Genomic DNA, 25,964 nt, shown 5'->3' on the forward strand with positions numbered 1-25,964 from the left:
TATTTGAACGTTTGGCCCTCAGTTAGTAGAACTGTTTGGCGAAGATTAGGAGGTGTGGCTTTGTTGGAAGAAGCTTGTAATGGGCTGGCCTTTCAAAAGCTCATGCCATCCATGCAGGGGGTGTAAGGGTGAGTATGGGTAGGTGGGGGTGGTGTGTGTGTTGTGTGTATGTATACACGCACGCTCTAGAAAAAGATGTCAACTCTCAGTTACTGCTCTAGCATCATGCCTGACTGCCTGCTGCAAGCTCTCACCACAAGAGTCATGGACTCACCCTCTGAAACGGTAAAGGGCAGGCAGGAAGGAAGAAAAGGATCAGTGCTCAAGGAAAAGTCTAACTTCTAAAAGATAGAGAGCCTGACTGAAAGCAGGTCTCCCTTTTTCCAGCTGGAGCTCTGAAGGGAAGAAGCACAATGGCTGTCACAGCTGGAATCATAACTTGTTCTAAGAGTCCTGTTCCTATTGTTTCAAATTACATACAGATGCGTTAGCCTTCCAACCATGTCAGATACTCAGACTGACATGCTGTTTATTTTTTAATCTGCTTCAACCATTACAACGTGAGTCATTGTAGATTTGATCTCCTCCTCCTCCTCCTTCTCAACAGCTCCCTCTCTCCAAGTATCTGGTGGTAGCTCTGAGATATGGAATCTTAACTCAATTTCTGGTCTCTCTTTCTTTCATCTATTCAAAACCCCCTAGGTAAAAAAACTGAAATATTTCGTCCCTCTTGGGGAAATGAAATTGATTTTCTTCATTTTCACACAGAGGACCCCTGTGTAGCAATGCTTCGCCCAGCCACACCCATACTGAACATGGACTAGTGTTGGAAAGGCTTGTGTCATCCTTGTACTGAGTTAACCACGAGCTCACAGAGGTGACTCTTGACCAGGAGACTCACCCAGGGACATTCTCACCTGCTTCATGTCAGTCACAACTACAAGTTAGAGTGGACGACATCTGATGTGGGGAGGCAGGTGAGGTGATGGCAAGAGGGGCCAGCTCCACATTTCCCCTGCCTTCCAACCATTTCTCTTCCCACCATTTTCTGCCTTAAAGATTATCATCGGAAGGCTCCATCCAGAGGAAAAATGAACAAATCTATATAATTTTCAGGGAACTTCAACCACCTTTTCCAATTTCATTAACTTAGACGTTTTGCAGAACTACAGAAAGTTCAGATAAGGGTTCTAATCTAAAGAAGAACGTAAACCATTAGAAGAGTAACCTCTCAACACTCTCTAAAACAATCTTCCCTGGGGGCTGGTACAGAGTCCTCTGGTACTGACAGAAAGGGGGTGAGGTCGGACCCTTCCACTGAGCCTTTGCCCAGCCCCCTTAAAACACTTGCCCTGTCAGACCCCACACGACAGCCCCTGGTGCGGACAAAGGCATCCCAAACTCTCCTCCTGGCTCCAGCACTGCCAGAAGCCTTCAGAAAGATCTTCCCTAGCTGTGAAGCAACAACCCTGTCTAACCACAGCTGCCTCCTCTGCTAGACAACAGTGAGTGCAAAGGGCATTTCCAGCTCTCGGGGGTTACCTGTTTCTTCATAGTCGCCACATTTCGACAGGAAAACACAGCACCAAACATGCTGGACAGGTCCACAGTGCATCCACACTCTAAGGATATAACTTTCCCTACAGGCTTTTTTTTTTTTTTTTTTTTTTTTTTTGGTTTGTTTGGTTGTTTTTTTTCTTTTGGTTTTGGTTTTTTCAGAGCAATCTCCCCAAATTCCAAATGTCCTTAAATGAAGATTAAAAACCATTTATTAACAATGAGTACTTACCTGCATACACGAGCTGGAAAATACAACTTTTGCCAAGACCGACATAGGTAATGTGAATGATCTATCACTCTGATCCAATCTAGTTCATCCATGGACACTTCAATAAAGTAGGAATAAGACCTATGAAGTAAAAAGAAAAAATACGGTACAGTGACAATACAAAACCAAAGTAAAATATTAAAAGGTACCCAAATATAGAATTCACTAATTATATTTCCTGTTTCAAAATCACATTTATCAAATTCAGGCAGCAATGAAAGCTGTATAAAACACTCTACTGTAGCCTTTGCCCAATGGATTGACATTTCTTCTCAGCTTGTCTTTCTGCCTTAACCAAATGATGAACTAGTTGAGAATGGAATGGAAGATTGTTTTTCTTTACATCGCCAGGAAGCCTTGACCATGTCACATTAGCAGATTGATAACGCCAAGAGGGAGGAAAGGAGAGACAGGGAAAAAGGAGCAGAGCTGGGGCAGGTAGAGAAGCAGGCGAGTGCCCTTTCCTCCTTCCATGGCCCCTGGCCTAGGTGCTCCCCCCTCCCTTCTCGGTGGGAAAGTGAAGAGCAGCAGTGGAATGGTCCTCCACAGAAGCCAGTTATCTCCAGCCACCTCTCAGTCTCCTACCACACCACACTCAAGAGCAGGCTGCTGGAAAATAAACAACATGGGGGAAAGATAATGCTTGTTTCTTCTAGATGCAACTTGAAACTTGCCAGCTAATAACCTGGCTGTAATGAAAACAGCCCATCATCCACTCCTAGTCAGCTGCCCAGGACATTACATGCTAGTCCCATACTGAAAAAATCTGTATTTCCTTGTCATGAGCCAAATTTAAATTTGAGATGCAGTTATTACTTGTACTGTAATATCAACAGGAACAATCTTGGAAGATTTAGGTGACCATAAATGTCAGCCTGCAACCACAGTCGTGGCCAGAAAAGGTCAGCTTATTTTGTGTCATCCCCTCATTTTCTGCTGTCCCCTCAACTCCCATTCATTTTATCGCTCAGTCTCAAACTGGTTATAACCTTTTATTGAACCTCTCTGGTTATCAGGAATGTGGGATATAATTTTACAACACATCAGAAGCTTTTTGGCTTCAGATTTTGAATTTTTCACCTTTACTTCAAATGTTAGCAATGTTGTGAGAAAAGAACACAGTAAAGCTAAGTCCTCTGTGAATGTAATACAGATACTAAAACAAAGTGGCCTATAAATATTTAACATCATGGAAACAATAAGCTGTGCTTTCAGGTTCAAGCACACTAACCTTTTCCTTTATCATTTTTATACCAATTTCATTATTAATTAGATGAATGAAATATGTAAAGCCTTTAGAATGCCTACCATATACAAGTAATGAAAGTGCAATAAAATTATTATTACATTGCTATTATTAACCAGGGATTCTGGAAATGAGAAATATGAATTAACTCCAACCACTTTGCCAATTATGCACCGAATAATCAACCAAGATACATGTGAGGAAATACAGTCTATCTTTAAAGGATTTATTTTAGAGCATGAGTGTGTGTGTGCATAGATGCCTGCAGAGGTCAACCAACCTAGAGTTACATGTGGTTGTGAGCCACCCAATGTGGGTGCTCCTAATCAAACTGTAGCCCTCTTCACAAGAGCACTCCTGAACTACTAAGCCGTATCTGCAGCCCCATGAAAGATATTCTTTTTTTTTTTTTTTTTTTTTTTTTTTTTTGGTTTTTTTTTTGGTTTTTCGAGACAGGGTTTCTCTGTGTAGCTTTGCGCCTTTCCTGGAACTCGCTTTGGAGACCAGACTGGCCTCGAACTCACAGAGATCCACCTGGCTCTGCCTCCCAAGTGCTGGGATTAAAGGTGTGCGCCACCACCGCCTGGCGAAACATATTCTTAATAAAAACTAAACAGAGTTATGTCCTAGGAATCACAAAAACACACTGCACATACAAATGCTGACTCTCACCTTAAAAAGAGTCCCTCAAACACAGCTCAAATGACCAAAAAATCCAAAGTGGTCACCAGCGTGCTACCAGGACACACTCCCTTCCTTCCATGTGAGCCTGATCACCATCACCACAGAACCGACAGGCACAGAGGCTGGGTAGGTCTTAGGCTAAAGGTAAGTAATACTAGAGACACTGAGCTCTGCTCATCGCTGCCACGACCAGTGGACCACAAGCCACAGTAGACCAAAGTATGACAGAGTTGCTAAATGGAGAGCACTCTCAAAGCCGCTAAAAACTGGGTCCAGGCCATGGTCTGAAGCCATCCCATCTCTTTCACAGTGTGATCTTACTCCAAGGGTACTTAGCTCTGCACTAAAAGACCATTTCTTCAGCCATGGGATGCTATGTATTTTAAAGATATTCATAATATCCAATAGTAATGAATCCAATAAATAATGTTCACTTATATGGAAGGATGCCAGATAACATTTCAAAGCTAATACAGAGTTTTAAATGTAGTAACTGAAACATGAAATTAAAGCCAGGTGCAGTGGGGCACACACATCTGTAACACCAGAATTCAGGAAACGGTGGCAGAAGGAATCCAAGTTTGAGATCAGGCTAGGCAAAGTATTGAAACTCTGCCTCCTAAGGAAGAAAAATTAAAAGTAGAGGGAAGTTTTCCATATAGCCACTCTATATTTTGTGAAGCTATGTGAAGACTTTGTAGTATGTATATATGTGTATGAGACGAACAGATAACAAAGAAACACAGTTACATACATACAAATTTTAATAAGTGGTGGTGAGATTACCAGCAATTTTTATTTTCTTCTTTATGCATTTCTGTATTTTCCAAAATAACCACTTATTCAGTGCTTGTATATAAGGAGGACAAAAAGGGGCTGGAGAGATGGTTCAGTGGTTAAGAGCACAGGCTGCTCTTCTAGAGGACCCAAGTTCAATTCCCAGCACAGATATGGTGACTCACAATTATCTGAAACTCCATACCCAGGGGATCCATCAACTTATTCTGGCTTCTGAGAGCAATGCAAGCACATGGTGCAATATATACAAGCAAGCAAAACACTCATAACACACAAAATAAAATACCAAAAACTTTAAATTTTAAAAAGGATATTTTAAATAAATCTAACTTTTAACTCTTCCTCTAGAAGTAACTAAGAGAAATAGCAGAGTGATCACAAAGAAATAGGCCGTTTAAACCTATAAAACCAAAGCAGATGGTCAATGAGCATCTAATAGCCTTCCCCAGTTCCTCTGGGCCACTTCCTTGTTAAAGGGTTGTGCTGGATAGTCTTATGTCAACTTGACACAAGCTAGAGTTAACTGAAAGGAAGGAGCCTCAACTGAAAAAATGCCTCCATAAGATACAGCTGTAAGGCATTTTCTCAATTAGTGATCGATGGGGGAGAGCCCAGCCCATTGTGGGTGGTGCCATCCCTGGGCTGGTGGTCCTGAGTCCTATAAAAAAAAACAGGCTGAGCAAGCCATATGGCGCAAGCCAGTAAGCAGCACTCCTCCATGGCCTCTGCATTAGCTCCTGCTTCCAGGTTCCTGTCCTGCTTCAGTTCCTGTCTTGATTTCCTTTGATTATAAACTGTGATGTGGAAGTGTAAGCCAAATAAATCCTTTCCTCTCCAAGTTGCTTTGGCTGTGGCATCTCACCACAGCAATAGTAACCCTAGGACAGAGGTGCTCTCTTTCTCAATAACTGCCTCCTTTCTCCAGTGAATGAAGAAGTAGTCAGGGAAAGGAACAAAGTAGATGACCAAAAAGTGAGGTCCTCTTCAGCAAATACAACATCAGCATCTCAGAGACAGAAAGGCCTCACCGGCTGTCACGGTCCCACAGGAGGAGGCGTATGTGGTTGATAATGGATGGCTGGCCAAGCTTGATCTCAATGCCAGAGCGGCAGTCATCATCGATGGGATGCCTGGAAAATCCATGATCCAAGTCATAATTTTGAGTGTCACCATCCAACAAGGCTGACTTCAGCTCTCCTTTCACAACCTGGGCTCCATACTTCATAGTTGCAATGTTTTCTTCTGGTACTATAGTCAGAAATAGAGTGGTAGAGTGGTTATTTTTAATTATTCTACATTAGTGAGGGAAAGGAACTTCTAAGCATTTTAGTAGATTCCAGTATGTGTATTTAATTTTAAGTTGCATAGGAAAGTCTATGGAAATGAGGAATATAGACTGTCCACCAAGATTAAGATAGCATTCAGCATTCAAAGTGAATGTCACTACCACATCTATAGTGAGCCAGACACTTAACATTAAGAGAAAGTTAATACTAGAAACACAAGTGGGAGGACAAACATAATCTCTCTGCAGAGTTCATTCTGTTAGCAGCTTTAACGTCTGCCGACCAAACACAGAACATCAGATGACCTGCACCCGCCATGCGAACTGAGGACAGATGTACAGCAAACTGGCCAGATATCTGCTCAGACAAGAGAAGGAGAAGCTACAGTGTTAGCTGCTGTTACTCACAGACAGACAAAAGGAATCTATTTTTCAAACTGAAAAAATAGAATTCTACCTTAAAAGAAAATAAACATCACTTGAGTTTTGTTGTTTTGTTTTAATGAAAATTCAGAAGCTTGTCACCAGAATCAGTATTGTAGTTATTTTAAGCCCCCTTCTCTCTCCAATGAGAGAGTAGTGTCTGGGACTTTAAAGTCATCTATACACATCACACTTCACAGGTAAGGAAGGTGTCTCCAGGTACTGATACCTAAAACTCGTACTCTCCATGGAAAGACACGAGGCTGCATAAACATGTTCAGAGACCAAGTCATGACTTAAACCAGGGCTGTACTCTGAACCGGATATGTCACTCAGAAGAGATTACTCTTTCTAAATGTCAGTTTCTTAAGAGGACAATGCCTGTCCCCTACTCTATAAAGGCTCAGAAGATGTTTGTAAAGCATCTACTATGCTTTTTAAAAACTAGTCATTACTGTATTACACATATGTAAGAGAACTATGCAGGTTTCCCAGAGTGCACATACAACTTGGCTAGATGCTATGAAGGGAAAAGTGAGACTTATCGTCGGGTGCACAAAGAAAAGAGAGGAAGGAAGAATTCAGCATTGCAGATACGGTGGGAAATCGGTTTTGTGGAAGTTTACAAACGAAGACAGGTAACAGTGACTCCAGAAGAAGACCACAAATGTAGCTAAAAGCAGAGGCCAACACTGAAGCGACTCGGCCAGACAAACAGAGCAAGTGCAGCATGCTCAACAGCTACCTCGGCAACGACTTAGGACCTTCTGCAGACAATTCTGATCAGTGTCTACTCTTCACAGACACTGTGGCAAGCACTTCACAAATACTAACCCCTTTGGCTCAGTCCTCAGAGTACTCCTCGGAGCACAGTACAACACTGCCACCATCACAGATGAGCCGTGGAAACAGCAGCAGAGCTGGTATCAGACCCAGGCAGCCAGGGGTGCCTGCTAGTTTAAGGCTCTGACCTCCTTCCTAAGCAAACTCTGATGGGACTGTCACCTCAAGCTCTGACAGCACAAGTTAACACCGAGGCACAGAGGGACTTGTGTCAAGTCTCCAAGCTTAGAAACTAAAGACAAGCTTCCTTCAGTACTAAAATCCACCAAGCCCTGAATAACACACCAGGTCCAAGAGTTTCTAATGATTACAGCTGAAATCTAAAATAGAAATGAAAGTTTATTGCAAGTCGAAATCTTCTCTTGAAGGTTATTTCAAGAGTACTTGAGCATTTTCTAGCCATTCTCAACGAGTTCATTCCCTGAGAGCATCTTTCACTCTAACATGAAGATCATTTACACAAGTGGAAATTCCCTCGTGGTAACTAGAATATGAGTACACTGCTAGATGAAAATACAGCTCCAAGGTATTTCTTTCTTCAAAATCTATAGCTAAATGATGAACTTAAAAGGAAAAGTAATCCTGGAAAAATTTAAATTACAGAAGTATTCAAACCCTGAGTATTCTTAGTACCTGTATCTCTCTGTCCATGAAGAATAAAACTCTCCAAAATAGAAGGCAGCAGTAGGGATGGAGCAAGATCATAAATAACAATCAAAAGTTTCATAGGTTAAGGCCATTAAGAAAAAAATTGAGCTTCAAAGCCCTACAGGTAGGTAAAAACAAACCAATTATTAGAAAGGGGGGAGAGGGGAGGGGGAGTTCTTTCAAGCCCCTCCTCTCTCCAGTTGAGACCAGTGTCTAAGACTGTGAAGTCATCTCTAGATCACACTCACTGGTAAGGAAGGTCACCAGGTACTGACAATGAAACCAACACTGTGAAGACTGACAGAGAAAGGCTGCATAAACATGTCAGAGACTGAGTCACAATTTAAACCAAGCTACACAGTGACAAAAGCTGAGGCGCTGGGCTAAACCCATTACCCTGTGTTTTTCTTTTACGTTCCTCATCATCATTTGGGACATAGCACTTGAGACAGCCATTTACACCAATGAATTATTTGGACACAAAACAGCTCTCTGCCCACTAGAATCTCTTTACCCAGTTCTGTCACTAAGTCATCTCTTACCCTCCCTTTACTAACTTCCTGGAATATATGGTCCCCTGCCTCCACAAGCCTTCCTAACAACTGTCATTACGAACGACTTCCCAAAGGCTCCCGTCTCGCTTTGCCTCTCCCCATTAACCCACCATTCCCGGCCTGCCTTCCACACTTCTTAATTCTGGCACTCCAACACACAAACTGCAAACAAAAAGGAAACAGCCAGGAGAAATTTTGGAAGATCATCTCCTTCATGAGGCACAAGTCCTGCAGTCTGATCCCAGCCTGGCAATTCACTTCACTTGGCAACTCTAGGCAAGTTACCAAGGAAGAGCACACGGCTAAATGGGACCACCATCCAATCAACTTAAAGAAGCAGGTGCTCAGAGCTGCCGCCTATGTGGGAATCACCACACAAGACTCAGGCCCAGATGTTCAGCATCTGACAGGACAATAGAACTTCCACTGACACTAAACACTTCCACAAACGTATCCCAGAGATGATACAGCAGTAAAAAGAACAAAGCGTTTTAAAAGGGTCATGTTATAACTGTCTTTATGTGATAGGGGGAAAGACTTAAACTGTAATCTGGAAACAAGAAAAATTTTCATCCAGTCATATATATTTTTAAAATCTTGATTTGCCAGGTGCTAGAAGACAAGAAGCGACACAACTATATCTTTAAAAGAACTCAATCTAATGAGCGTCTAGACAAGCAAACCAACAATTATATCACAGTTGCAAAATCCCCAGTCCAGTGACTAGAAAACACACACACACACACACACACACACACACACACACACACACACACACACACACCAACAATTTACCTCAGGAGTCTTAGGAACATATTGACTTTAACTCAATAAAATAATCCTGAGGCCAGAATCTATGATCCAGCTCTCTGCTATAAACATGCAGAAACAAGAAATTACTGTTCTCTTTCCCACAGTCTAAAACATGAGATAAACAAAACGTAGTATAACTTAGCCTTATTAGAAAAAGCACTGACTGTCAAGACAGAAGCCTCTCTAGAGCTAAGATACAACTAAATGTTAAGGGAATGGAACAAAGCCAGTTCAGATAGCCTAAGAAAAAAAAGTAATATCATTAAAAAGTTCATTTCCTTTCCCTATGTATAAATGCTTATTATATCTGCATAAAACTAAATGAACTACCTTCTAAAAGGACCAAGCCTTATCATTGAGTAAAAACATCTTCTGGATCACCCCCTTGAAAATGGGGTGGAATCTGCAATTTTGTAAAGCTTCAGAGTAGGCATCTAAGGGAAGAATCTTCCAGAAACCCATGTCCATGAACTCACAGCAGCACCAGGGCTGAGACAGGCCCTCTCTGCATTCCCCGATTAGTTTTAAAGACACACACCCAGGAAAGACACAGTGGCACAATCACCGAGCAGCTCCCAAACCAGCAGAACGAGCTTCAAAACCATCAGCCTAAGAACGCTTCTGAGCTGTCAGACCTCGTTTACCAATGAGAGAATTGTGCTAAAATAATATCCGAATGTTTGGATAGTTCTTAGAAAATAATCTCTTTAAGGATCTGCTAGGAATGTATTGTGCTTCCTCAGTATTTTTACTATTAATTTTATTATCTAAATACTATAAAAGTCAGGAAAATATTCTGCTATTTAGCCATTGCTCAATGATTTTATGATTGCCAAACACTTTTCATAACCTATTCCTTGAGCTCTGCCTGAAATTCTCCAAAATGAAGAATTTAACACAGTAAATTACATCATTCCAGAACTGAGTGCCTCAACTATTCCTTCCCTAAGGAATCTCCCAGATCACCAGAGTCCATGGCTTACACATGAACTGACCAGTTAATCAATTCCAAGAAACCAATAACTGTATGAAGTGCCAGATACACCTAACCCCTACTTCCGTGTTCCAATTCATCTTCAGCAAATCCAGTTCTAGGGCCCTATCAGCCAATCATAGGAAAGAAGGGGAGGCACTTATATGGGAGGGTAGCAAATGAGGATTTGGGCAGTGAAAAATTCAACACTCATCTTGTTATGTCACCTTTCGCCCTCTTACTCCACCTAAGGCTAACAACCTTCAACTAGCCCTCTAGCTGCTTCCTAGACCTCTCCAGTTTGTTCTCCACAGCTACACCATTCTGTGTCCTCTACTGCCTTTTACCTCAATTCATAAACCAAATCACTAACACACTGTAAGTATTATCCATTCAAACCTAACGGCTTGATTCCCTTTAGACTCTTCACAAACTCACACAATTTATATCTAAAGTCCTCTCGGTTCTCATTCACCTTGACCATCTGGCATCGTGAGATGCCATGGACTGCCTCTCCACAGAGCACCTCTCCCCTCTGATTAGCCTCTGCTGTCTACCTACCTCTCTAATTTCCTCTCCACCTGAAGCCCCTGGCCTATAGGTCTTCTCCAAGTCTTGGACTTGGATTGTTTGGACTCCTTTCTCTATACTTTACCCAGATCTCAACTCTGTGTCACTACCTGACTGCTCCCTGAACACCAGTAACATGCCTCCACGGCCTATTAGCTTTGGCTCCCGAATTCATCCACCAAGCATCCACTTGCTATATGCTCATCGTGTGTTGAATAGTCAGCATTAAAGATCAATAAAGAAGACCCACAAAAAAACCACTGTCTTTCAAACCCAAAGGTAAGTAAAGGAAACTGTTTCCAAGAACATGATGAACGTGACGGTTCCCACTATGACCATGGAGATAGATGAGGGGAACCACATCAATACTGACAGCAATAGTTTCCTGGACTGAGCTCCCATGCTGCATTTACACAAATTATTCCAATTAATCCTCATAACAATACTGAGGTAGAAAACTAAAACTCAATGTATTGCCAGATCGTATAGCTAATGACTAATTCAGGACTTAAAATCAAATTTATCTGGCTGAGGAACTCAGGAGATAGCTCAGTCTATAGAGTGTTTACCAAGCCAACAGTGAGGACCTAAATCATTTCCCAGAGCCTACATAAAAAGCTGAGTGAGTATAAGGGCACACAATTGTAAATCCCGACACTGGGGAAATTGACAGGTGAATCCCTGGGGTCTGCCACACAGCCATTCAGCCTAATCAGTGTGCCCCAGTACCCAACCAAAGACCTTGTCTCAGAATCAAGCTGGATGACTCTATGGAATAATGCCTAAGGCTCACCTCTGGCCTCCACATGCTGTGCACACATATGTATGTGCACCCACAAAATGTGTGAGGCCAAAGAACTACTATGTCAACTGAAAAGAAATCTAGATCTGATCACTGAGGAAATAAGTCCAGGCTAAGGACATCTATTAAGGGCCCACCCGCATTTCAAGAATGTCTCAAATGTATCACTCCAGGAAATGGTGAGCCTCACCAGAAATGACACATATCCAGAAGCCCTCAAGCAGAATAACCCAAAACCAAGCTCAGCATCTCTCGGCAGAAGCACTGGGTAACTGAGGACATGAAATGTGCTGAGGTTTAACTGGCACTGTTTACTACCCTAAGCTAATGAGGCCTCGAAACTTCTGGCTTCTTAGATTGAGAAAACCATGGTAAACTTACCTTCACCTTAATGCTCAATTTCAAAGCCTCCCATCATCAAGCTCTTCTTGGAACCCTGTCTCTACCTGTTACTTCCCACCTCTCTGCCATCACCTGCTCTGTCAGTTGAGCAGATCAAATTCCCTTCTCACTCGTCTTCCCGAATCCAGGTTAAACTCTCCCAAACCATTCAGGAGAGCACCACCATGTCGTGCAGGCCACTCCCAAATAAGCTTCTCACTGTAGAGAAAGTGATGTAAATCAACCTCCAAAGACCTCCACAATCTGTTTGAACTGGCATGCAGTCACTGGATCACGCAGCAGCGTACTATGCCTTCTGTTGTATCCAGCTCTTTAGTCCTGGCCTCTCAGATACACAGCCCTATTAATCTCAGCCATCTTCCCAACTGGCGTTCACTCAATCCTAACGCCACTCCAACCAAACATGAGTTTCATGCCCGCTCCTCAATCATTCTAAGCCACCTTTTCCTGAAGTTACAGTGTTACCTACTTCACCACTGTTGTGTTTAGTTTGTCACAGACCTTCTCTCCTCCACGATGAAACTGGGAGAGTCAAAAGTAGAGGCTGTTCTCGGCACTTAGGCTGCACACTGTAATGGTTAAAGGCACCGCCTTACAGAGGCAAGCTATGTCAAATTCTCAGTGCATCATCCTCTGTGTGACTTTGGGCAAGTTACCTAACTCTCTCTGTGTTTCATTTTCTTCATTTGTAAAAGAACTAGTTAAAAATAGGCTGTATCTCCTCAGTGGAATGTGAGAACTGAATGGTTATGTAGAGCCTAGTCCTGACACAGAATACATCTGATAATTGTTAACTGCTATTATTTCATTTGCAAGAAAAATCAGAATACTGTTATTAGCATCAGCCATTGTGACCATTACTTAGAATCTCTATGTGTGGTACCTAAAGAATTAGGTAAACAGCATACATGCAGGACTTGTTTGTTACAGAAAGGAGGAAAAGTCTTAGCTTGACAAGCAACTTTTCCGGAACATGTCTACTGACATTCTGAGGAGCAGGTGGAAAATGTGTCCAGGAATGACAAGAAACAGCTGTGCTGGGTTGACAATAGCTCATCCTGTTAGGAAGAATGACAGAGAAAGACGTCCACAGGAAGCAGAGCTATGTCCTCTTGGCCCCGGTATATGCATGTATAACTGCACCACAGTTCTACAGCTGGAGTTCTGCAGTTAGGACTGGCTAAGATGCCAACAAAACTCCTAGGTGGGAAGGGGAAAGAGGTACTTACTGAGCATGCCTCTGTAGTTGAGGTCCATGTCTCGGCTCTCTGACCGCACCTTAATGGCATCTAGAATAGCATCTGGAGACAACAGTCCTGAAGGTCTCACAACGTTCAGAAGCTCAGTGAGGCTCATTAGAGGTAAACGCACAGCCTGCATGATTTCAGCATGATTCTCCTTTGCATTGTGCTTACACCAGTTTAACAAGGCTAAGAAAATATCTTTCTCAGGAGCAGCAAACGAATCTCTTAAAACGATGTTCAGAAGTGCTGTCTGCAAAGGATAAAAAGGGAGCATAAAAGTCAGCACAGAACACAACCACATGCCTAACCAGTCAGCAGAACTTAACCAGAGCACAGGTAGTATTTCTTTCCTTGTGTTCTGGCCTTCCTATCTATTCCCTGCTCCCCTTCTGGCTATGTGAATAAGCAGCAGTAGTGAGTAGGTGTTTCAGCTCATGCTTGTAATACCAGCATTTAGAAGGCTGAGGCAGAGGGATTACTGTGGGTCTGAGGTCAGCCTGGGCTACATAGTGAATTCAAGGACAACACAGGTTACTTTAAAAAAGGAAAAAAAAAAAAAAAAAAAAAAAAAAGAGTAGCATCTTTCCTATTCAGGCTTTGTGTACCACTATATAAAACAGTCTTTCCCCACACAGCTCTACCCATCTTTGGCTGTTTTAAAGAGATTTCCTTGATTAATGTTTAAAGCTATGATACAGAGTGAGTAATCTTCCATGTGTTATTTTGCTTGTATTTGCAGCACTCCTCTGCTCCACTGCCCTCCTCTTGCTGGTGCCCTGTCTCTGCCCCCACAGCCCCGCTTCTGCTTTCACGTCCTTTGTCTTCCATTACTCCCCCCCCACACACACACACCTTTTTTCCTACCCGTTCTCTCTCTTTTTAAATTATTAATTTTTATTCATGTGAATTAGTGTTTTGCTTGCACGGATGTCTGTGGGAAGGTGTCAGATCCACTGAAATGAGTTATAGACAGTTGTGAACTGCCACATAGGTTCTGGGAATTGAACCCAGGTCCTCTGGAAGAACAGCCAGTGCTCTTAACCGATGAGCCATCTCTCCAGCTCGCATTCTCTTTGTTCTTAAGATCTTCTTCCCTTTTCATAGTTCCCTTTCTAGTTTCACAGCCTACACCTACTGTGTTGGTTGACTTGTGTCAACTTGACACAAGCTAGAGTCATCTGGGAAGAGGGACTCCAGTTAAGAAAATGTCCCCGTAAGACTGGCCTTGTCCTGATTAATGACTGATGTGGAAGGACCCAGCACACTGAAAGCAGTGCCACCCCTGTGCAGATGGGTTCTGGGTTGTACAAGAAAGCAGGCTGAGCAAGCCTTGGGGAACAAGCCAGCAGGCATTACTCTTCCAGGGCCTCTGCTTTGGTTTCTGCCTCCAGGTTCCTTCTCTGACTTCCCTCAGTGATGAAGTATGAGCTCAGAGTTGTAAGCTGAAATAAACCTTTTCCTCCCCAAGTTGCTTTTGGTCGTGGTGTTTTATTAAAGCAATAGAAACCAAATTAAGAAACCTGACCCCTTACATATCACATATTTATACACATATACATGTAATGTAGAGTCCATTACGAGAGCAACAGGTGAAATTTGTCTTTCAGAGTATGGCTTGTTTCAACTCCTGGGATGATTTTCACTTCTTCCATTTTGCTGCAACTGTCATTATTTCACTTTTCTTCTCAGCTGAACAAAATTCCATTGTGTTTATATACCATGTCATCTATTTGGCCTCTAGATTGGTTCCTTTTTTTAGCTACTGCAAACAGTGCGGTAATAAATAAACCTGTATCCGTAAGTATCTCTAATATGTTGACTTAAAGTCCTTAGGGTATATATGCAGGAGTAGTATAGTTTGTAGCCATCCTCTTATGAAATAGCAAGAACAAAGATGACAAACTACATGTGTGCATATGTGTGTGCACATGCATGCATGTGTGTACTCTTCTACAAGGTGTACATTTGTAAGTCAGTAAGATAAGCCTAGAATTAAAAATTCAAAACCTTTAGTTTTACAGTATTGCTGCACTATCATGGTTTCAGTCTTTGGCTCTCTGGACTGACCTCCATAAACACTGATGCAGCCTTGAAAATCCCTTGCTTACAGAGGTTAAGTAGGATAATAAAAACAAACAAACAAAAACCCATCAGTTCATTCAAATCAAGATGCATAGCTCTTTAAAGGAACACACACACAAATACTGAGAGAGACAGAGAGCCACCACTCTAAGTTCAATGGCAGATTTAAGTGACAGTTTTACAGTGGTAAACTGTAGACCAGCAAGAGGAGGATCACCAGCAGTGACTTAAGAGGCATCCACTGGCACTTCAGATTTCCTTTATGAATTTTCCCTCTATGCTACTGACTCTATCTCAGCCCTAAAGACTTTTCCCTTTTACCAAAAGAGAATTCTTGTTATATTCTACATCAGAGAAATACAAAACCAAAAAGCAGTATGCAATACAAAAAAAAAATCTTACTTGACTGTCATATTAAAACCAACTGCCCACCAGACCAGTCTCTTTTGCACATACAACTAAATGGAACCAAGAGCCTTAAAGATTAGAGCCTTAGAAGTCAGTGGCAAGTGCTAGACCAGATGACTTCTTTGAGAGCAAGGACCTTTATCTTTGATTCTTAGGCCACTGTGGTGTGGTCACTGTGTAAGCACAAATTAAATAATGCATGCCGAGAAATCAAGAACACACCTTGGAAAGGGAGAGGAAGCCTTCACTGGAGAGCACCTCCTGAGCATTTCTGTCCATGAACATGCAGCACATACAAGTTAGCTTGGGAAGTGAGTAGAGACTGGCAACATCAAAAGTCATACAGACGTTCTGAATATTAAGTATGGTGCAGAGATATTCAGAGGTAGAATCCTCTAGCTCTGGAAATCCATATTTATGAGCCAGGCTCAGAAAATCCAGCAGCACCTCCTCCTTCTCATCTGTCAGTGTCGCCCGCCCCGTGTAGATGTATTTGAGTAGCATTGTGAATGCTTCTGCAGTGGTGTCTTGGAGAGGGATTTCTGCTTCAGGCTGAGACTCTCGCATCCCACCATACAGTAATGCTCTGCACACCAGAAAAGAAACATAGTTGGAAAACCTCAAATATGATTTGCTACAAAATACCTGTAATAACGATTATCAATACTATACAGACATAAATTTGGTTAATGACACCAAGATCCAGGTGGAGAACACAAGTGATTGTAAATGGTGCTTTAAAAGAAACGAGAGGAATAATTTAAAAAACCATTTTGAATTAATATCATAAACATCTGAGCTAAATAAAATACCCGAGAATGCAAGATCGCATAGAAAACTCGAAGTCCTCATTTGAAAGGGACAAAGAACTCAGCATAAAGATATCAGAGGTCCGCAGGCAGCTGAGAAGTAAACCCTACAGGAAAATGATGAGCTAAACTAATGGGAGCCTCTGATAGCTGCACAATGAGAAAACAGGCTCTGCCCTGCAGTGTTTTAAGGGACTATATAAATGGCCCCCTCTTTTTGCAAAGTAATTTAGTAATATACCTATTCAGATATGAAATGTACATACCCTGCGGCTCAGTAATTGTTCTTTTAAGACCCAACTAGAGAAAAACATAACTCATTAATGACATATAGGAATGAATACTGGAACACTGGGGAAAATCATAATGTCAAGATGAACATGGTTGAAACATTGTAACATACATACTCTATGACACCATTAGGAAGATCAATAGAGATCAATGGGTACGATCTAGGAGAGGTCTGCCTTGGTGTGAAGGGGGTTTGATGCTTACTGGGAGAAGTCTCTTCTTGTACAGCTAGCATGCCCTTGCCAGGGAACAGATAAGCTCTGGTGACAAGACTTAGTCAGGACTCCCCCCAACTACTGCCGGTCAACTTTGCTTTGTACAAGAATAGTGTTATCAATGAGAATCTAAGAAAGCTTTGGTGGTGGCGTGGATTTAAGTCCAAGTGAGTCACAAAATCTTGGTTAATGACACCAAGATCCAGGTGGAGAACACAAGTGATTGTAAATGGTGCTTTAAAAGAAACGAGAGGAATAATTTAAAAAACCATTTTGAATTAATATCATAAACATCTGAGCTAAATAAAATGCAAGATCGCATAGAAAACTGGAAGTCCTCATTTGAGAGGGACAATGAACTCAGCATAAAGATATCAGAGGTCTGCAGGCAGCTGAGAAGTAAAAAAAGTACAAAGGTTCAATATCCACAGAAGCAAAACGGTCAATGAGTGAGAGAAATGTATTCCATTAGCTCAATACCATCTTCAAGTTTCTGAAAATGTTTGGATTTCTTTTAAAGAATATATGGATCACATGACATACATTCACATACAGTTTTTTTCCAACTGCTTCTTAAGGAGAGAAAAATATACAATGTTCAGAAATAGTAAACATAAAGTTCTATTATTAAAAAGGAGTCTTTAAAAAGCACTTTCATAGAACTAACTGGACTAAATGCAAGAAAAGGAAAAGGAAAGGCATGCTGAGAACAGGAACCATGAACAATGGCCAAGAAAGGCCCAATGTGATGGAAACTGACCCTTGGGAAGGTGACAATTTCTTGCTGATTTCTAAGCTTCTGGTTTCACGTCTGGTATTTTATATAAAGGATGGGAAGTCGTGAAAATGCCTGTAAGTTAACTATGGTAGTTCTTAGCCAAAGAACACACGCTCCCAAGAAGCACAATGATGGTGAATGTGACTCCAAGGTGTGCCTGTTTTGCTGTCCCCATTAGCCCTCATTTCAAGGTCAGATACAGCGTTCACTGGAGGACAAATGAATTTTCTCTGAGCCACCAGGCATCTCAACTTCTCCAAGTAAAACTGTGACTCTATGTACCAGCTTTATCATTATAAACAGACAAAGTTTAGTAATGTCCAAGATAAACAATCATATAGGCAATAAAGTCACTGGTGATTTCCTTTTAGCCAATATTAGGTGAAATGCAATTAAGAGATTAGTCATTTTTATAACCTGAAAAATTAAGGATCTAAGAAATAGCTGTCTATAAGTGGTTTTACATTCATAAAATATGGACATGCATATATATGTATGTGTGTGTATATACATAGATATAAAATATGTATACTTTTAGTTCTAATGTAACTGTGAAAGTCTCAGTCAATACTTGTTTTTTTAGTGAGATTAGCACATACCTGGAGAGCTCTGTTAGGTTACCCACAGGTGTTAGCTATAGTAATCCACTACTAAGAAACACACATGCCATGTGCATTCCAGAAAGTCCACTCCCTTATACAACAAGAAGCTACCGACCGGTAACTCAGGGTAAACCCATCCTTCATCTACTTGAGGAGAGGGTAAAAGCAACACACACAGCTAAAAGAGCTCATTGGAATGTCTGGCCCAGACAGCCTTTAAACCCTTAATTCTAAATTGGCTCCTAAAGAAAAGGCAATTGTCAGGAAGTAACAAATATACAAAGATACAGTTCTTTTAGACATTGTACTAAAAGACTCCACTTGCTGTTACACTTAAGTAACTTATTTTTCATAGAGAACATCAGAGCTTCCCACAGATGCCTTAAATCTAAAAATAAATAAATAAAAATTTTAAAAAATACATTATACACTTACCGAAAATATTGGCACCTAGCTGCTAAAATTACCCTGTGGGCAGGAAAGCGCTTCTTTTCCACAACAAATGTGACATCACCATATTCTTCACCAATCAACAAGGCACCAATATGCTCAGACAAAATGTGCACATGATCAATTTCCCCCACTGCAGTAAAGGGGCGAAGAGGGTGGCTGTTACTCATCGTGTGGAATAGATGATAGTCACTGACCTGTCACACAAAGGAGGAACGTGGGTTAGCGAGGAAAAGGAGCATACACAGAAAACACAGGCGAGTCCTATCAGCCAACCAAACTTCACCCCAACATTCGTCATCAATCATTTTTTTCTTTATTGAAACAGTCTTCAAATATGTAGTCTAGGCCCACCTTAAAGTCAGTGTAGATCAGGCTATCTTAGAGCCCACCATCCTCCTACCTCAGCCCAAAGTATCAAAGGTTTCCTTTTTATTTCTATTGTATTATTATTGTTTTGTTTGTTTTGTTTTTTTGAGGCAGGGTTTCTCTATGTAGCCTTGGCTATCCTGGAACTCAATCTGTAGACCAGGCTAGCCTTTAACTCACAGAGATCTGCCTGCCTCTGACTCTTGAGTGCACCACCACCATCCAGATGGTTTCCTTTTTATTAACCTGCTTATTCTAAGAAACAACTCAAGCTGTTTTCATTAACTTCACGACCTTCACTGCCTCATCACACTAGAAAAGCAAAACTGTCTGCATATTCACATACTAGCAGTGCTTGGAGCCATCACAGTCTGAGAACACTGGCATCTATGGTTCTGGACTCTTTCCCTGCCTCAGGGAAAGGCAAGGCAACCAGCAGAGTATGCCTGCACTGAGCATAGACTGATTTAGCAAGGCTAGATACAGCTACATCCAGCAAAGTCTTTCAAGTACAGATCTAGGAATAAATTACAGAGTAAATCTAATATCATTTCATATAAGAGTTTTTGGTCTGAAACCATCTTTAAATAATTGATTAAAAACAATCTTCTATAGTCACAAAAGTGACTTACTTTATTAATAAAAATTTACAGGAGCATCACAGCCCTCTCCCAAAATGAGAATCCATCTGGCATAGTCTCTAGACTGCTAATTCTCAGCATGGGAAAGTGCCACATATTTCTAATACCAGCACACTCGAGAGGCCAAGGCAAGATTATGGGTTCAAGGCCAGCCTTAGCTACATAGTAAGCCTTCTATTTCCTACTGTGGCTCTAATGATGAGGTTGATAGCAAATACTAGAATATCACTGTATTTATTGGCACTTCCTTGCCTTTATGTGCAGTCTGTCTATAAAAATGAAAATCAAGAGGCTGGAGTCTGAGTAACATATTCAAAAGGGAAGTTAAGACCTTAGAAAGCTAGAACTGCTTACAAATTTTTATTTGTAAGCATGCCTTTTTTTGGATGTAATAACTCAGCAATTGTATGAGGGTCTTCACTAGCATTCAGCTCCAAGGTGCAAGAGGTGCCTGGTGGCTCAGAAGCAGCCTCTATATTGCACAGAGACCAGTGAAACCAAGCCAAGTATACACTCTTCACCAGACCTCTACCATCTTCAACAACGTGTTATAATCCACATTAAAGGCTGAAGAGCTCTCATCTTCAAACTCCATATGCAGATATTCATTTTCATAGCAAAGTGTATGAAGTCTGTCTCATATTGTGACTGCAGGGAAACCTTCATGAACAACGTTCTTCAGCTGCTTGTTATCACATGACCAGGCAAAAGAGAGACCACCGACAGCAAAAGCTATGATGAAAGAACATGGTGGATGACTGGTAGTATCCTTCCCTGTTGCCAAAGGGTGGTGGTTTGAATGAAAACGGCCCCCAGAGCTTCATATGCTTCAAGAGTTGGTCCACGGTTGGGACTGTTTGGGAAGGATTGGCTGTGTCATTGTTGGAGGAGGCATGTCACTGGGGGAAGGCTTTGAAGTTTCAAAAGACCCGCCATGCCCAATGTACCTGTAATGTGAGCGCTCAGCTGTTCCTCCACCATCATAGACTCTAACCTTCGCAAACCACAGTCCAGTCCCATGCTTTCCTTTATGGATTGCCTTGGTCATGGTGTTGTATCACAGCAATGAAAAAGTAACTAGGACACTCTTTTCCTCAATTGCAGCTTCCACTTCAGAGTCAAAACCCAGCCCTCTTCAGTCATTTGTACATGAAACATCAAATTCAGCTTAGTAGGACCAACTTAGAAGCATTAGCAATAACAAGAAACGTGTGCTATGACAGTTTAACAAAGGAGTTGGGGTACTTTCTAGAAAGGTTCCATACTAAATACTTTTGGCTTTGTGCACTACACAACATTGTCATACATATTCACGTCTGCCTTAAGAACTTAAAAGCAGCGCCGGGCGGTGGTAGCGCACGCCTTTAATCCCAGCACTTGGGAGGCAGAGCCAGGTGGATCTCTGTGAGTTCGAGGCCAGCCTGGTCTCCAAAGCGAGTTCCAGGAAAGGCGCAAAGCTACACAGAGAAACCCTGTCTCGAAAAACCAAAAAAAAAAAAAAGAACTTAAAAGCAGCCATAGGCAATAAGTGAATGAACATGACTGTGGTCTAATAAAGCTATTAAAAAATGAATGGGTGTCTGAGGGACTAGCTCATTACAAGCATGAGGGCTTGGGTTCGACCCCTGAAACATCCACATTAAAAAGCAAAACATGGAGGCTGGAAAGATGACTCAGAGGTAAAGCGCACTGGCTGCTCTTCCAGAGGACCCAGGTTCAATTCCCAGCACCCACATGGCAGTTCACCACTGTCTATAACTCCAGTTCCAGGTGTCCTGACACCTTCACACAGACACACTAATGCATATAAAATACAAATAAATAATTTTTTTAGAAAAGCAATGGAATGGAACACAGATTGTAATCCCAGCACTGGAAGCAGAGATAGTTGGGCCCCTGGGCTCAATGGCCAGCCAGTCTTGTCTATTCAATGAGCTGCAGGCCATTGAGAGATGGTACCAAAAGAGGGGAGGGGGCGAGAGGGGGGAGGAAGGGGAAGGGGAAGGGGAAGGGGAAGGGGAAGGGGAAGGGGAAGGGGAAGGGGGAGGGGAAGGAAAGGAAAGGAAAGGAAAGGAAAGGAAAGGAAAGGAAAGGAAAGGAAAGGAAAGGAAAGGAAAGGAAAGGAAAGGAAAGGAAAGGAAAGGAAAGGAAAGGAAAGGAAAGGAAAGGAAAGGAAAAAGAAAAGAAAAGGTAGTAGTGTTTAAGGATGGATTAAGACCCAAAATTGTCCTCTGACCTCTACAGACATAAACACAGATATAATATATTCATTTGCATGCACGTGTGCACACACACACCACCACCACCACCACATTCATATTTAAAGAGAAAAAGGGTTTATTTGGCCAATGGGTCACAGTTTGCCAAGTGCTTGACTAACATGATCAAGAACTCTAGACGAAGGATCAGACAGGGCTGGAGACTTGTTTTCTTCTCAGCTTATGTTGACCACACTCTGAAAGCTACTAGATTCTGGCGTCAAATCCCACTCCTCCCAACACTCTGCTACTCCAAACCAAAGAGACCCTTTGCCTGACAGCAGGCACTGCATGTGCCTCATGAATATGCCCAGGGGTAAAATCTCTTAGTATTTATCTAAGTCATGGCCAAGACTCAACCCACTGCTGGCTGACTGGCTGAACAATGACTGAGTTTCAGTTAACTAGCTCAGTGGGATATTTACAATTCATCAACGGACAAATCATGAACATTAATTCTGGAGATGTAAATATCTGCCTTAATGGGTTCACCAGATCTTCACTTCTCAATACATACAATTTCACTTTGCTAAATTTACATTTTAATTATGTTTTTCCATGTGGAAATATAAAGTGAATAGTGCTGGATACAGAAAACAGCCACTTAGTGTGGAATAAACACAATTTTTATTGGCATATAGAAATAATTTTAATTAGACCAGTGGTTCTCAACAAGCTTGCCATACACTGGAACGACACAGGAAGCTCAGAAAAATGAAAATAAAATGCTTGAGTCCCACCCTTCAGAGTCTTATTTAATTAGTCTGGGCTGCGACACAGGCACTCCAGTCACCATACTAAAGTGATCCAAATGAGCAGTGTGGAGAAGAACCACAGTTCGGATTGCTGTGGGCTCAGGTTATGGTTTACTCATAGAATCCCAGAATCAACAGGTGACAGACTCAGGAGGTGGCAAGCAACCTTTAAGAGGTGAGCCAGCCCACTGCAAAGTCCTGAGGTCACTAAGGACAAAGGGATTAAGGCAGTCCTCAAGGGACCCTTTGGCAGTTTTCTCAAGAGTTGCAGCCATAGCAAGCTTGGGCCCACAAGGCCCTCTGGCTTCCTGTTTCAAGACATCTTTTCTTCCTCTTTTTTGCAAAAAATTATTTTTATCAATAAGCTAGCTTATCTACAAACTGATCATTCCTTTGTATTCCATATGCATTTTCTTTTTAAAAGCCTACTTTAAAAACTACACATCATTATTTTTTAAGTCACCAGTTCTCACTTGATAAATAATAAAACTGGGGGAAAAGATGACTAAAGTTCATGGAACCGAGCACTGACATGACATGCTTCTACTTCCTACATTAAGATGCCTTAAGCCACACATGTCACATTTCAGACCTTGATAATCGAATGAGATCATTCCCACACTCATGATGTGGGTATGTAGTAGATGATTATTTTCTTAAGTTACATTTTATAATTCTGCCACTCTGCCTTATTATATGCCTGTCATATAAAATTGAGACACTTCAGCTAAAAATCAAGACTAGATCATGTAATGTGGCAAGACAGAAAGGGAACCATTGAGAAAAGAAAAGTACAATGCAGGGAACAGGAAAGAGCCTATGATCAACCACAGTATAAAAATGCCGTAATGAAGCCTCTTACTTTGTATGCTAATTAAGAACAAACTGAAATAAATTTAAGAATATAACATAAGATTAAGAAGATAGAAATTTTGAAAAGTTTGTACAAATATGCATTATTATTGGGGTAAACAGTCCCAAAGATGGCTGGCTTACACTCCTTTCTTTTCCCTAGACACAAACCTCTTCCTGTGTTAATCCATTTCTCCTCCCCTTAACTCTGGAGTTGGAGTCACTTTAACCAACAAAAATGAGGTTCCAGGTCTACACCTTTGGGAATCAGACAGCATCTACTTTTGTGCCTTTGGGGAACTCTGAACTGCTCAGGCCATGTGGACAGGCCAGATGGCAGTTAAGAGACCCTGAGGTTACTAACAGAAGAGTAATGAACCCAATGAAATGAAAACCAAGGTCCAAACATACATTCCCAGTCAAGTCCTTCTAACCTGCTCAGTCATCTAGTTGGGCTGGATATGTAAGGATACTCCAACCCTAGCAGGTGCCATGTGGTCTAGACACAAGCCGGGCCCTGTTGAAATTTATTCAACAGAATTATATTTGATATAAAATGGCTATCTATATAAGCCATTACCTTTTAGAGAACTTTACTACATAGCATTTTATTAGAATTAGTGATTCTAATGAACACTAAGCAAAATGGCAGGATACAAAACTCAACATTCAAAAAATCAATAGGTTTTCTATATGCCAATAATAAAATTGTCAAGAAAGACTGAGAAAAGAAAACCTCGTTCATGGCAGTGTCGGCCTCTGAGATAGTGAGAGGACCCTGTCAAAGTGACAAGCTCTAGAATCCCAAGGAAACAAGCCTCTACAGCATGTCTGTGAAAGACTGTCCAGATGAAATTATGTGAAGTGAGAAGGCCCATTCTAAATGCAGGTGGTTCCATTCTATGAACTGGAGTCCCAAATGAATAAAAGGAAACAGAAAGCTGAGCAGCAGAACTCAAGATGTATAATGTGATGGTTTGAAAGAAAATGGCCCCCAAAGGGGGTGGCATCATTAGGAGATGTGGCTTTGTTGGAGTGGGCATGGCCTTGTTAGAAAAAGCATGTCACTGTGGAGATGGACTTTGAGGTCTCATTTATGCTCAAGCCACACCCAGCATCTCAGACCACTTCCTGTTGCCTGAAAGACGGAGAAGACTTGGCTACTTCTCCAGCTACACATTGCCATGCTCCCTGCCATGATGATAATGGACTAAACCTCTGAAACTGTAAGCCACCACCACAATTAAATGTTTTCTTTATAAGAGTTGCTGTGGTCATGGTGTCTCTTCACAGCAATAGAAACCCTAACTAAGACACACAGCAAAGAAAATAATCCAAGTGACAGGTACGATCGCATGTGGTTTCTGCACAGCAAAGAAAATGATCAGAAAAGTCAAGACACAGCCACAGAACGGTGGGAAAGCTTTCTAGTATATAGTCAACAGAGGATAGATCTAGAAACTACCAACGACTCCCACACTTAGACACAGAATCCCACAAATCAATTAGTAAACAAACTAATGAACTGAACAGACAGCTCTCACAAGAAATACAAATGGCCAATAAATATTTGGACGTGTTCAATATCCTTAGCCATCAGGGAGATGCAAATTAAACCTATACTGAGATTCCACCTTACTCCAGTTGGAAAAGCTAACATTAAGGAAACAATAGGGACTAGAGAGATAGCTCAGTGGTTAAGAGCTTGTACTGCTCTTGCAGAGGACCAGAACCCAAGTTGAGCGGCTCACAACTAATCATAATTCTAGCTTGTAGAGATCCAATGCCCTCTCCTGGCCTCCAGACACCTACCTGCACTCATATGTACATATCTTCACACAGACACAGACACACAGTCTAGAGTTAAACAATTTTTTTTTAAAAGTCTACTACGTAGGTACTATATCAGGGATCCCTACAATCACTCCTGGGTTCAGTGATTCATTAAGAGGACTCTCATGGTTTAGACCAGTTAATATTCACTGCCATAATCAATTGTGGTAAAAGTACACAAAGAAAATTAAGCAGGAGCTAGAGAGATGGCTCGTCAATTAAGAACACTTGCTCTTCCAGAGGCCCCAGGTAACAACACTACATGGCCGCTCACAACCACCTGTAATTCCAGTTCCAAAGGATCTGATGCCCTCTTCTGGCCTCTATGAGTATCAGACATGTACATGGTACACATACATACACGCCAGCAAAACACTCATACACATAAAACGAATCTTTTTTCAAAGAAAGAAAAATTATCAAAGAGAACAGAGCTCATGGAAAAGCCTATAGAAAAGCAGGCATAAGTTTCCTGGGATCCTCTCCCAATGGAGTCATACAGCACATG

At 41.6% G+C, this 25,964-nt stretch overlaps 1 protein-coding gene across 5 annotated transcripts in view; it reads right to left on the reverse strand.

The window, feature by feature from the left end:
• Positions 1–25,964, reverse strand: part of Btbd9 (BTB domain containing 9) — a 381,249-nt gene that overhangs the window by 314,083 nt on the left and 41,202 nt on the right. For all 5 annotated transcript variants that reach the window (XR_013046731.1, XR_013046730.1, XM_006983072.4 and 2 more), the window contains 5 exons: positions 18,734–18,945; positions 15,826–16,189; positions 13,099–13,363; positions 5,585–5,804; positions 1,790–1,909 (listed from right to left, as the gene is read on the reverse strand). Coding sequence is in view for 3 of the 5 variants with exons in the window: in XM_006983072.4 (XP_006983134.1) it covers positions 1,790–1,909; positions 5,585–5,804; positions 13,099–13,363; positions 15,826–16,189; positions 18,734–18,918 (1,154 nt within the window). In the remaining 2 variants the exon portion in view is untranslated. The remainder of the gene's footprint in view (positions 1–1,789; positions 1,910–5,584; positions 5,805–13,098; positions 13,364–15,825; positions 16,190–18,733; positions 18,946–25,964) is intronic.

This window comes from Peromyscus maniculatus, chromosome 21 (assembly GCF_049852395.1).
Source record: "Peromyscus maniculatus bairdii isolate BWxNUB_F1_BW_parent chromosome 21, HU_Pman_BW_mat_3.1, whole genome shotgun sequence".
Classification (NCBI taxonomy): Eukaryota; Metazoa; Chordata; class Mammalia; order Rodentia; family Cricetidae; genus Peromyscus; species Peromyscus maniculatus.